Here is a 13,935-nt window from a genome sequence, read left to right on the forward strand (position 1 = left end):
TTTATATTAAAAAGAAAGGGTCCGATTGTGTCGGCGATACATGTATCGTATTATATTCCACAGAAATGTGCTTTATCCAAAGTATGTTATCATGACCATGTTGTTCTGTCACACCTTGGCTCCCTGCGCATGAGCGGAAGTTGTCTTCTTCTATATGTTTTTTCAGGCTGTCATTAAACAGTTGGTAGTTTGGTGTTTCACTGTCTTCCTTTCTTCTGTCCCTTTTCAAGAAATGTATTTTGTGCTACAAAGTATACCTAGGAAATCTAAGCCCAAGCTTGCCCAAGAAGAAGTCCTTTTAGGCATTTTAAGTCTCCTGAATGTCAGGCCCAGCCCCACGTTCCTTATTCCACCACGGAGCACAAACATTTCAAATCTTCAGAGCCCCAGCCGCAACAATGTTAACAAAGTCACGAAACAGTCAGAGCCACAGCATTAAGCACTTACTTTCTTCCTATAGTACAGATGTCTCAAGCTTTCCATATCGCTACAAGATCAAACAATCCAGCTCACCGCAGCCTCAGGACAGCTGCGACCCAACATGCTCGCCACCTCTCTCCTGGTGCCAGTGTTGCAGATGTGCTGGTAGCCAACTGCAAGAAAATATGAGCAGTGAGCAGAATACAACTTATTGCACACCTTGTCTGCCACCTGTGCACTCAACTATAACTCTTCTACATATTGTTACACAGGAAGACTCCGACGAAAAGCTATTTACAAGTATATTTACAAGGCAATATGCCGCAGTTGGCCAAGAGGCAACAGCCCGCGCTAGCTTCCAATCGTCGTCGTCGTCGTCTTCTTACTGTTCGGCTCTTCATCATTGGAAATACTATCCCGTAGCACTACCCCCGGCGGCAAAAGCGCCGTCCCGGAGCGATTAAAGGCCGGACTCTGAAGCAGTGTAGTAGCTCTTGAGCCTACTGACGTGCACGACATCACTAGATGCCAGAGTAGATGACAAGGTTAAGCTCACAGGAGCAATTTCGTACGTCACAGGCGTCATCTGGCGCAGCATGCGGTAGGGCCCTGTGTATCGCGAAAGGAGCTTTTCTGAAAGTCCGACGTGACGAGAGGGCAACCACAGGAGCACGAGTGCACCAGGCGAAAACTGTACGTCACGGTGGTGGACGTTGTACTGACGCTGCTGCGTGGTTCACGAGTCCGTCACTCGAGCACGGGCAAGCTGGCGTGCATGGTCGGCGAGAGCGATGGCGTCGCGCACATACTCGGTTGTTGAGGTGGCAGCAGGAGGAAGTACCGTGTGAAGGGGCAAGGTTGGTTCACGACCGTAGAGCAGATAAAATGGAGAAAATCCGGTGGTGTCGTGCCGGGAAGAATTATAAGCAAATGTGACGTAAGGAAGGGCAACGTCCCAGACATGGTGGTCCTTCGAAACGTACTTGGACAGCATGTCAGTAAGAGTACGGTTTAACCGCTCTGTCAGGCCATTGGTTAGAGGGTGGTATGAGGTAGTCAGCTTGTGTTGAATAGAGCAGGAACGCACAATGTCGGCGATAACTTTCGAGAGGAAGTTACGACCACGGTCAGTAAGCAGCTGTCGCGGGGCGCCATGCACTAAGATAATGTCACGCAAGAGAAAGTCCGCGACGTCAGTGGCGCAACTGGTAGGGAGAGCCCGCGTGATAACGTATCGGGTGACGTAATCAGTTGCGACGGCTACCCATTTGTTCCCAGAGGATGACGTGGGAAAGGGACCGAGGAGGTCTAATCCAACACGAAAGAATGGTTCCACAGGGACAGTGATCGGCTGGAGATGACCGGAAGGTAGCACCTAAGGCGTTTTCCGACGCTGGCAGGGATCACAGGCAGCAACATAGCATCGGACGGAGCGAGCGAGACCAGGCCAATAGAAGCGGCGGCGGATGCGGTCGTACGGGCGGGTTACCCCAAGATGTCCTGCAGTGGGTGAGTCATGCATCTCAAAGAGCACAGTCTGTCGTAGATGTTTTGGCACGACAAGAATATCAGGGCCATCAGGGAGGAAGTGCCTTCGGTACAGAATGCCGCCCTTGGAGGACATATCGACGAACGGATGCGTCGGCAGGTGTAGAGCGCAGACGCTCGATGAGTACTCGCAGCGATAGGTCTCGGTACTGCTCATCGGCGATGTTAGCGAAGGCAGACACAGAGAAAATGCCGTCGGCGGTACTACTGTTGGCGTCGTCAGGCTCGTCTACCGGGTAGCGAGACAGGCAGTCAGCATCCTTGTGTAGTCGGCCAGGTTTGTAGGTGACAGAGAACGAATATTCTTGGAGGCTTAAGGCCCAGCGACCAAGTCTTCCTGTAGGGTCTTTCAATGAGCATAACCAACAAAGCGCGTGATGGTCTGTGATAACGGAAAAGGGTCGGCCATATAAGTATGGGCGGAACTTCGCAACCGCCCAAACTAGGGCCAGACACTCACGCTCAGTGATGGAATAGTTGCGCTCCGCGGGTGAAAAGAGCCTGCTGGCGTAAGCGATAACACGGTAGTGGCCACGCTGGCGTTGTGCCAGTACTGCGCCGATTCCATGATCGCTGGCATCAGTACGGACTTCGATAGGCGCAGAAGGATTGAAATGGGCCAGAACGGGAGGCGTTGTGAGAAGGTCGATTAGAAGCGAGAATGCAGAGGCCTCGTCATCGCCCCACTGGAAAGGGGTGTCTTTTTTCGAAAGCTCGGTCAGTGGTCGTGCTATGGCCGCGAAATTTTTCACGAAACGGCGGAAGTACGCGCAAGGGCCGATGAAGCTGCGCACATCCTTGACACACTTCAGAACAGGGAAGTGCGTAACAGCATGGATCTTGCCTGGGTCCGGTTGCACTCCGTTCGCGTCAACGAGATGTCCAAGGACGGTAATCTGGCGACGGCCGAATTGGCACTTCGATGCGTTGAGTTGCAGACCGGCTCGCCGAAAAACGTCCAGGACTGCTGAGAGGCGCTCAAGGTGCGTAGCGAATGTTGGGGAGAATACTATAACGTTGTCCAAGTAGCACAGGCACGTGAACCATTTGAAACCGTGAAGAAGGGAGTCCATCATGCGTTCAAAAGTGGCAGGAGCGTTACATAGGCCCAACGGCATCACCTTGAATTGATAAAGACCGTCGGGTGTTACAAAGGCAGTCTTCTCGCGGTCGAGATCGTCCACGGCAATCTGCCAATAGCTGGAGCGAAGGTCAATAGAGGAGAAATAGCGAGCACCGTGGAGGCAGTCAAGGGCGTCATCAATCCGAGGTAGGGGATACACGTCCTTTTTGGTAACCCTGTTAAGGTGCCGATAATCCACGCAAAAGCGCCATGAGCCATCCTTCTTTTTTACTAGCACAACAGGTGACGCCCATGGACTACATGACGGTTCAATAATGTTCTTGGCAAGCATTTTGCGAACTTCGGTGTGAATAACTTGACGCTCAGCCGGTGATACTCGATACGGGCGGCGATGAATAGGAGGGGCATCACCGGTATTAATGTGATGTTTAACAGCTGTTGTTTGGGCCAAAGGACGATCGTTAAAGTAAAAAATATCTTGGTAGGAAATCAGAACGCGGTAGAGCGCACAAGCGTGCTCGGACGGCATGTCGGGTGCAATCATTTTCTGTAAGTTGGCGATGGTACAAGTTGCCGACTGCGATGGTAGAGGAGGATCGGTTGAATTGTCGTCTACTGAAATCGATGCTACAGAGTGATCCTCGAATGAGCAAAGTTGGGCCAGAGACATCCCGCGTGGCAGCACTTGTGTCGTCAAGCCAAAATTGACCACTGGCAGGCAGACGCAATTCGCCGTAATAGATAAAATTGTATGAGGTAGTGTGATCCAGTGTGTAAGGAGGACGTCTTGCATAGGAGCCATGATGTAGTGACCGTCGGGCACTGGTGGGGATGACACGGAGTCAACGTAAGTCAGTGCCAAAGGTGGCAAGCGAACGAAGTCGACGAAGCTGAGGCGAGTAGGTTGTTGTTCAGCGGGATCCAGCACAGGCAGGTCGAGGCGGAGAGTACTGGTGGAGCAATCGATGAGAGCAGAATGTGCGGAGAGGAAGTCTAGGCCGAGGATGATGTCGTGGGGACAGTGAGTGATGACTGTGAATAGCACGGTAGTGGAGCGATCGGCGAAGGAGACGCGGGCGGCACACATACCAAATACAGGGGCTGTTCCGCCATCGGCGACACGGACAACAGGCGTCGTGGCGGGCGTGATTATTTTCCTCAGCCGGTTACGAAGGTCAGCGCTCATTACCGACAAGTGCGCCCCAGTGTCTATGAGAGCAGATACAGGAACACCGTCGACTTGCACGTCAAGAAGGTTCAGATGAGTGGGCAACGTCAGGAGAGGATTTGGCGGCGTAGGGAGCAATGCAGCGTCACCTCGAGGCGCTGCGTCGTCTAGTTTTCCGGCTGGGAGCGGCGTTCGAAGGGAGTTGGCGAATAGGAGCGACGGGGCTGGGGGGAGCGAGATTGTCATCGTCGGGGCGAAGGCGAACGAGAATAGGGGCGGTTCGGTGCTGGAGAATTGGTGGCGGCATTATCTGAGCGGGCAGCATAGGGACGAGAAAGGCCACCTGGGGGGCGAGAGTAGGCAGTACATGTAGACTCGTTCAGGGAACTCCAGTGACTGCGACAGTGCCGAGAAATGTGCCCAATTCGACGGCAGTGAAAACAAATTGGCTTGTCGTCTGCAGTGCGCCATTCAGAGGGGTTGCGGAAACGTGGTGGGTAAGAAGGTGCGGGACGGGGTGGAATCGAAGAAGCTGGGTGGGTATCAGGGCGATGGGCCGAGCAGATGGTGTGAATACCCATGTTGGCGAACTCCTGGCGGACAACTGCCTGGATCAGGGAAACAGTGACTGCAGGTGCATTGGAGGGGCTGGAGTCGAACGCAGCCGGATAGGCGGCCTCGATCTCGCGCCGGACAATCCTGGTAACATCGCCAGTGTTGTTGGGACGAGGAGCGTCGGCACAGGAAGATGTCGCTGGGGTGTTGAGCAGACGGGCAAACTGTTGGTCAATACATCGGCTTTTAGGGAGTTCCAGGCGGCGGCACTCTTTTATAACTGCATCCACCATCGCCACGTTGTTAAATATGAGCAAGTTGAAGGCGTCATCGGCAATGCCTTTGAGGATGTGGGAGACCTTGTCGGACTCAGTCATGTGTGCGTCAACTTTGCGGCATAGAGCCAAGACGTCCTGAATGTACGTGACGTAGGGCTCCGTTGACGTCTGCACACGACTGGAAAGCGCCTTCTGTGCGGCAAGTTGGTGACCGTAGGGGTTGCCGAACAAGTCTTGAAGCTTTTGCTTAAGCGAATCCCAACTGGTCAGCTCATCTTCGTGCATCCGATACCAAACTCGAGGTGTGCCACCGAGGTAAAAGACTACGTTGGCGAGCATGATAGTAGGGTCCCACCGGTTATTGCAGCTGACGTGTTCGTACAGGCTGATCCAGTCCTCGACATCTTCCCCATCTTTTGCCGAGAATACGCCAGGATCACGGGGAGCGGAGAGGGTGATGTAGGTCGTCGAAGTGGCAGCAGGTGTCGGAGCCGGCGGAGTTGGGTTGTCGTCGCCGGGAGCCATGAAGGAAGGCTCGACGTACCGTCCACTGCGAAGCTCCGTGACGAGGTACAGGGAACGTCCACCTCCACCAGATATGCTACGTAGGAAGACATCGACGAAAAGCTATTTACAAGTATATTTACAAGGCACTACGCCGCAGTTGGCCAAGAGGCAACAGCCCGCGCTAGCTTCCAATCGTCGTCGTCGTCTTCTTACTGCTCAGCTCTTCGTCACTGGAAATACTATCCCGTAGCAATATAAAGGTCACAGCTACAATTTCAGCGATCGTTATCCACAGCTTGTGGGGATCGAGGTGCCTTCCCGCGCCTCGTTCCCCAGCTCGCGCATTGTGCTTAGCTCGATATCTGGGAACCGCCGCCGTAACAGCAAAATGGCGGACACGGCTAGCGCGCCGAAGCTAATTTCCCGTGCAAACCATGCTTCTCTCTCCCCGGCTCAAATCACCGGGACGCGCCCTGATTGGCCTCTCGAGTGACGGCCCCGGGCGTCCTCTCCACCCGAGCTCTCTTCCGCTGAGTGCTTTATTGCCACAGGAGATACTCACAGGCTCACAACGAGTTCGCTACATGGGACCCTTGCTTCTGCGACTTCTCGTTCTCAAGCTTGGTGGACTGCTTACCAGTTAACCCTAGCGCAGCAGGCGCGCGTACTGGATCTGTCTTGCGGTGAGTTTTTGCCCGTAAGCGCCGTGACTGTCGCACTATGCTGTACCTTGGATGAACAAACCCACGTTTGTTGGCGATCTGACTCTGGAGCCTTCTCTGTGCCATGTCGTAGAGTCGACGAACCCTGCCGTGGCGCCTTTGCGCATTGCGGAGTGGAGGAGCATCGTGCCCTTTTCTGACCGTCACTCATAGGGTGAGCCTTGTGCAAACCCATCTCCACAAACTGTAGCACCGAATTCTGGTAAGAAACGTAAAGCTTCTTAGCACAAGTACAGTCGTACCTCATTAAAACGAAGTTGCATATGACAGAAAAATACCTTCGTTATAACCAATGTTGTTACACCTGATATCAGTGAGAGACATTTTAGATTTGCTTTGTTGTATCCAATAATTTGTTATATCGAGGTATGGACCCAGAAGAGCGCCAGTAGATGATGAACTCTGCAAACACTGCTACAATCATCCACAACAAGCAGCCAAGAGTGCTACAAGGCTTGCGTCAAACTTCACTGTTGAATTTACATCCCTATTCTTATGACATTATTGTGTACACTTCACAAGGTGAGTGGTATCTTGCACAGCAGCAGTACAGCGCATACAAAAGATGCACATTATCTACAGAATGCTTTAAAAATAGACAAAAATAGTACTTGGCAATTAGGCCCAGAGCAAAAATTTATCGCTAGTTAAGGCAGTAGTATTGTTGAGGTCATACAAAACAAACTATAATCAACATAAAGGACTTGCAATATTCAGAAGAAAAAAGACAGCAGATGTGTGCGACCTTGCACTATTACAACCCAATTTCCAGCGAAGATGTTTCTTTTGAGCAGTTGTAAAGCGACTCAGTTTCCTGTATTTATGTCATGCTGTTGTTCTGGTGTGTGTATATGAGTGTTCTGTTTGAAACCTTGGAACACTTATTAGGAATTTTTAAAAAGCCACTAATTCATAAGAGAGGTTCATAAGGCTCCAGAGTGCTTGCACATGTAACTTATAACCAAAGCTTTAATTACCCATCCATTTTGAACATTGCCTACACATCACTCATTACCCGGTCATTACTGAAATCAAACAAAAAAGCTGCCCCATTTAGTTTAATGAAGACACCACGCGGACCTATCATGCATGAAAAAATAAATATTCAGGGTTAAAAAATTGTAGAGCTTCTAAATGAGCCAGGAACATTACAACATTGTGACACATTAGAATTAAACTGCCACCCATTTCTTTTAAGTATAAAATTTCCAAGAAGCAGAGTTCTCTAGGAACATTGGGAAACGTAGCTAATAAACGGCAATGTGACACTTCCAAACACTTGCCTAAGAATTTTATTGTTTTTATAAAAGCTGCATTTGCTGAACATGCATTTAACTTCCCACCCAAATTTTGTGTATAGCGTTCCCCCAATGTCTGATAAATTTGACCTCAGTTTTAAAGTCGTAATTATGCCATGGGGCAGCAGTCCCAAGTTTTACACAACTAGTAAAACAGGCTCTGAACCACTTGCATACATACTCCACTGCAAAAGGTGCATTTAAACCAACCATTTGGATTGTTGCCTACATAATACCCTTACTGTGCTCCTAATATTCCCCAAATATGAACAACATGCCTTGTTTAGTTCACCAAAGAATCAAACTATGAAACTCGTATTATGCACGAAAATATGAAAAATATGGCTATTACATTTAAATTTCTCTCTATTTTCATGAAATTTGAAGTTTGTATCTCGTGCAGTTGTTTTAGGAGTCTGCGAAACAACTCAAATAACAGCAATATAATACCCTGGAATGCTTGAATGAGGAAGTTTCCACAAATGCTATAATGAATCTACACAGGATGAACATTTATCGCTTATCACTGAGAACATATATTGCTTCCAACTTCAACAATCACTAAACACCATGCCTTGCATATTTTACAGTGGATACCGGGGAAAAGCAACCAAACGCCTTGTATAACACATAAAGATGAGTAAAAAGCCAGTGCTGAGTAACTATTTTCAAATCGTGAAAGTAAACTACAGAGTTCAAGCTTTCAGTACACATCACCAAAATGTGGCCTCAATTTTCTTGAAATATGACGTCTCTACTATTCTTGTTCCTGCCAAGGACCATGTGCTTGAGAAATGCTTATGTAGAAACAGGCTAAAAATAAAATGAGAACATCAGAAGTGACACCCGCCATTAGAAAAAATTGAAGTGAGTGATCTTGTAATAGTATTGTAACGGCTCTGCACATTGGACAAGGTTAGACAGTCCAAAAAAACTCGGCACGATGCAAGCAGCACAAGATGAATCTTGTTAGGAGGGAAATGCCCAGCGCCAGGCTTCTCCGTAATGCAAGCATGGATGATGCATCCCGCGAGTCATCTGCAACAGCACGGCAAGGCACAATAGACAATCCTTGCTGGCCAAGCAGGGGATATTTAAAAGTACTACTTACGTAGCAAATGACTTCGACAAAAACATTTGCACACTCTCAATACTACACCAATATATGCCGCGAAAAGAGTGAAAAACTTAAACAAATGTCCTGCACTCTTCTCCTTGAAAAAGCCACTCCAGCTATGAGCAAGCTGGACAACATCATGCGCATGGTGTTTGCACGTCACATACTTGCCGCTCGCAATGCACCAATGGAAAGTAGCAGCGAGAACAGCTGCGGAATTTATATGAAATACAGAAAGCACAGAAGCACCTCTGAAAATGAACCACACAGCAAGAAGGCAGAAGAAAATAGAGGAGGTGGGGTTTGCAGGGGTGGTGGCTGTAATAAAAATTTCACGATGACTGTCAATGGTAATGCATTAGCATTGAATCAATACGGCGACACAATGTATTGCCACTATCGAAACGAGTTATGTATAAGCTATGAACTGGCAGCTGGATTCCTCCTTCGCGCTTCCCCAACACTTGGCATCATCTAGTGACACTGCTGCCATGAAGCCACTATGGGGCTCCAGAGCAATTGCATGGCACGCCAGTGCATGCGAACGCCAACAATTCAGCTCCTCGCATCCATGGTTTATTCACTTCTTTGCTTCTACCTTGGCTACAATTAAACCCCTTTTAACTGTTCTTGTAGCAGAATGCTCACCGAATAGCTTTTTACAGTCTAGTGTATCTTTTTTAAGGGCTCAATGAGGGGTGCTTTAGCAGCAGACTTCAGTAGCTCGTTCCATATTTATGATGCACCTGTGCTGGAATGTATTTCTCTGCGGCTGAAAGCACACTCCCGCAGGGTGCGCTGAGTCATTGCGCCTGACGCATGTATGAAACCACGTGTCACTGACGTCACGCTGGTTCTACTTAAACGGCTGTGGAAATAAAGATGGGGCTCTTTCCCCTTGCTGGCGTTTAGGACTACAGTCGTCTCCTGTCTTTCGTCGATCACGGACTGATAGCAGCGGCCCTGATACGACATGGTGTCAGAAGTGATGCGATCCGCCCGCTTTTAACAGCAATTGAAAAGGGCGTCGAGACGCCGTCAGTAGGGGGGCTGCAATGGCCACTGCATCGCCGCCGGGTCTTCAGCAGCCGCCCCCGCTTGACTTCGACACTACCTCAGAGTGGCCGGCGTGGATACTGCACTTCGACGACTATCGCTATGCGTCGGGCCTGAATGAGCGCCCGGAAGAGGCATAAGTACGCACTCTGCTTTATACCATGGGTCGACAAGCAAGGGACATCTTCGCCACCTTCAATCTTTCTGCAGAAGATTCGAAGAAATTTGAGCTGGTCAAAAAGAAGTTCGACGATTACTTCATCAAGGAGAGCAACGTTGCCTACGAGAGCGCTTGCTTTCACAAGCGGCACCAGATGCCTGGCGAGTCAATTGACCAGTTTATGACTGCTCTACACGTCTTGGCGGACAAATGCGACTTCGGAGAATTCAAGCAGCGCCTCATCAGGGATCGGTTCGTCGTGGGCCTGCGGGATGAAAAACTTTCCGAGCCGCTCCAAATGGATCCCAAGCTGTCTCTCGCAACAGCTCTGGCGAGGGCCCGCCTAGAAGAGACCGTTCAGCAGCAGCAAGAAGAACTTCGAAACTGCAACGAAGTCCACGAATACACACCGTGCAAGCCATGTGAGGACGTCAATGTCGACGCAGTGCAGTGGGCTACCGCAGGAAACCGCAACGCAGCAAGGAAACCCGGCCGACATCAGCTCGTTCCGAGGGACCGTGCATCTTCTGCGGAGGTAACTCGCACCCAAGGACAGCCTGCCCAGCGAGAGGTCAGAGGTGCTTCAACTGCGGCTTAAAGGGACACTTTGGCAAGGCGTGCCTCAAAGGGACTTCTCCAGGCTACCAGTGAAAGGTACAAGTGTCGTCCGTACAAAAGGACAGTGGGGAGGATTTTTTGGGCGTGGTTGAGGCGCCTCGCGCCAAAGCGCGTATCGTTCAGGTATTACTTAACTCCGTGCCTGTTTTTGCAAAGGTCGACTCAGGCGCAGAAGTGTCCGTAATTCCAGCATCATTTCCGGGACTTCCCACGAGCTTGGAAAAGGCCGACGAGGTCTTGACGGGCGCTAGCGGTGACCGCTTAAATGTTCTGGGCAAGTTTCAGGCGGATATATTATGGAGGGGACAAACTTCGCGCCAAACATGTTATGTGGTCAGTTCTTTGCGCCAGGTACTGCTGGGTTTGCCAGCTCTCAAAGCGTTGGGAGTCATAAAGTTCGTTGACTCTGTGGCTCACAAGGAACCCAACTACGAAGTTTTGTGCCCTCAGGTTTTCAACAACTTGGGCACTATGCCCGGGGAGTATACAATAAGGCTTAAACCAAATGCTGTTCCATTTGCAATAAGCGCACCGCGCAGGATTCCTATACCGCTTCAGGAGCCTGTAAAACGAGAACTCGAGAAGATGGAACAAATGGGCGTCATTTGTAAAGTCGAAGAGCCAACAGAGTGGTGTGCCGGCATTGTACCTGTACAAAAGCACTCGGGAGATGTAAGGATCTGCGTAGACCTTACGCAATTGAACAAGTTTGTCTTAAGAGAAAGATACACATTGCCTACTGTCGACCAAGCACTGGGCTCTCTTGCCGGTGCAAAATGGTTTTCCAAATTAGACGCGAATTCCGGCTTCCATCAGGTGCGACTCGGCAAGGCCTCAGAAGTGCTGACCACGTTCATTACACCGTTCGGGCGGTACTGTTTCACTAGGTTGCCATTCGGGATTACATCAGCTCCAGAGTATTTTCAAAGAAGAATGTCTGAAATCCTGGCAGGCCTTCCTGGCGTCGTAAACCTGATGACGATATTCCCATTTTTGGCGACAGCAAAGCGCAACATGACTCTAGACTATCGAACGTCTTAGCTAAGCTGGCCCAGTCTAACGTTACCTTAAACAAAGCAAAGTGTGTGTTCGGTGTTCGAAGCATAAGCTTTCTGGGCCATTTAATCAGCGAGGAAGGCGTACAGCCGGATCCGGCCAAACTCAGAGCCATTAAAGAGCTGAAAGCACCCTCTGATATATCGCAATTACGCAGTGTTCTGGGCATGGCCAACCACCGAGGCAGTTTTTTGACGAACTTGGCGCAAACCACTGCCCCGCTACGGGAGCTTTTGCAGAAAGAGACCGACTGGCATTGGGGCCCTGCTCAGAACACGGCTTTTGAAAGCTTGAAATCTCTTATCTGCTCAGCAAAGTGCATGGCTATGTATGATCCACGCCTTCCCACGATTCTTTCGGCGGAAGCCTCGTCTTACGGTCTCGGTGCCGTCCTTTTCCAGAAACAACGCAATGGCGAGCGCCGGCCGATAGCGTTTGCTTCAAGGTCACTGACGAAAACTGAGCAGCGCTATGTGCAAGTGGAAAAGGAGGCACTAGCGTTAACATGGGCTGCCGATAGATTCAACGAATACATAAGAGGTATTGAGGTGATGCTTGAAACAGACCACAAACCTTTCGTTTTGTTGCTTGGTAAAATGCCTATTGATGTGTTGCCGCCAAGGGTTCAGCGCTTCAGAATGCGGCTCATGCGGTATCACTTTAATATTGTGTACGTTCCCGGTAAAAGCTTGATAACGGCGGACGCTCTTTCAAGAGCACCGACGAAAGAAGATAAACTAGCCGGTGAACTGATCGTCTCAGAAGTGTCGTCTTTCGTCAAAGCATGTGTGCAAGGGCTTCAAATGGGTGACAATTTTGTTAACAGAATACACGATGTGCAAAAGACTGACGTCGTTTGTCAAGCCTTGCTTAAGTTGTGTCGCCAAGGCTGGCCAAAAAAAAACAAAGCTTCCTTGCTACTTAGTTCTGTACTGGCAGGAAAGAGCACTAATCGTCGAATGCAATGGCATGCTGCTAAAACGGACCAGACTGGTGGTACCTCAGTGCCTAAGAAAGGAAGTACTAAAAAAGCTACATGATGGACATCAGGGAATCGCGAGAACTAGAGCTTTGGCAAAGGAATTGGTCTGGTGGCCAGGCATCGGCGAACAACTTGCGCGGCAAGTGAAAGAATGTGTTACTTGTGCGCGCGCGCTTTGTCAACCAGAACTCGGAGCCATTGATTTCAACCCCAACGCCAAGTTTCGCGTGGGAACGAGTTGGGGTCGACTTGCGCTTTATTAACAACTGTCATTATCTTGTCGTGGTCGACTACCTGTCACGGTATCCGGAAGTAGCCCTCCTTCCCTAACAAAAGCTAGGGCGGTGATAGAAAGGCTAAAAAGCATTTTTGCACGCCATGGCATCCCGGAGACCGTAGTGACAGGCAATGTACCACAATTTTCTTGTACAAAGTTTGATAAGTTTGCACGCGATTATCGCTTTCGTCACGTCACTACTAGCCCTAGGTACCCTCAGGCTAATGAGGAAATTGAATGTATGGTGCAAACAATTAAGCGCCTGATCCTTAAATCTATGGACCCGTACCTGGCTCTGCTTGCCTACAGGGCAACCCCAGGCATTCTTGGCCCTAGTCCGGCTGAAATCCTCATGGGCCGGCGTATTAGGACAAGAGTTCCAATGGCGCCACAGCTGCGTGGTCCAGTGCAGCCACGCTGCGTAATCTTGCGGCCAAAGACAGTGCCAACAAGAAGCTACAAGCACGGTACTACAACAGGCACCAAGGAACCCGAGAATTGAACAAACTAAAAGCTGGTGATTCCGTTTGGGTAACGGACATGAATACCAGAGCAACGGTGCTAGCCACAGCCGCTACACCGCGGTCCTACATAATACGCACCCAGGATGGGAGTACGCTGCGGCGTAACCGACGAATGCTCAACCACTTGACAGAACAGAGGAAGGCAGAAGGCAGCTACGAGTTTCCAAACGAAAGTGATTCACCCGAATTGGTTTTTACGAACAGGGAGTCACCCGCTACCTAAACAGATTCGTTACCTTTAGCATCGGGGGCTATGACTTCAACTTTAGTACCTTCTGCTTCAGTGACTGTGACCAAGTCTGGTAGAGTGGTTAAGCGACCAGTTCGATACGGGATTGATGAATAAGGTTTTGTTCGTGGTAGATTACCACTGAGGGTTCTTGCTTTTTGTTCGTGTGCGGGTGTGCTAAATGTCATGCGCGAAAACCACTTTCATTTTGCAAAAGGGGGGGATGTGCTGGAATGTATTTCTCTGCGGCTGAAAGCACGCTCCCGCAGGGTGCGCTGAGTCATTGCGCCTGACGCATGTATGGAACCACGTGTCACTGACGTCACGCTGGTTCTA

At 49.9% G+C, this 13,935-nt stretch overlaps 1 protein-coding gene and 1 pseudogene across 5 annotated transcripts in view; one reads left to right on the plus strand and one right to left on the minus strand.

Annotated features, from left to right (window-relative positions):
• Pi3K21B (phosphatidylinositol 3-kinase regulatory subunit alpha) overlaps positions 1-13,935 on the minus strand; it is a 223,147-nt gene that overhangs the window by 194,539 nt on the left and 14,673 nt on the right. For 2 of the 5 annotated variants that reach the window (XM_075671263.1, XM_075671262.1), the window contains one exon: positions 514-593. The exons of 2 other annotated variants lie outside the window; for them this stretch is intronic. In XM_075671263.1, the coding sequence (XP_075527378.1) occupies positions 514-543 (30 nt within the window). In that variant the 5' untranslated portion in view covers positions 544-593. One more of the 5 variants, XM_075671261.1, reaches the window with a different exon arrangement.
• LOC142559846 (uncharacterized) lies at positions 9,753-10,564 on the plus strand (annotated as a pseudogene).

The sequence above is a fragment of the Dermacentor variabilis genome, chromosome 10, assembly GCF_050947875.1.
Source record: "Dermacentor variabilis isolate Ectoservices chromosome 10, ASM5094787v1, whole genome shotgun sequence".
In the NCBI taxonomy this organism is placed as follows: domain Eukaryota; kingdom Metazoa; phylum Arthropoda; class Arachnida; order Ixodida; family Ixodidae; genus Dermacentor; species Dermacentor variabilis.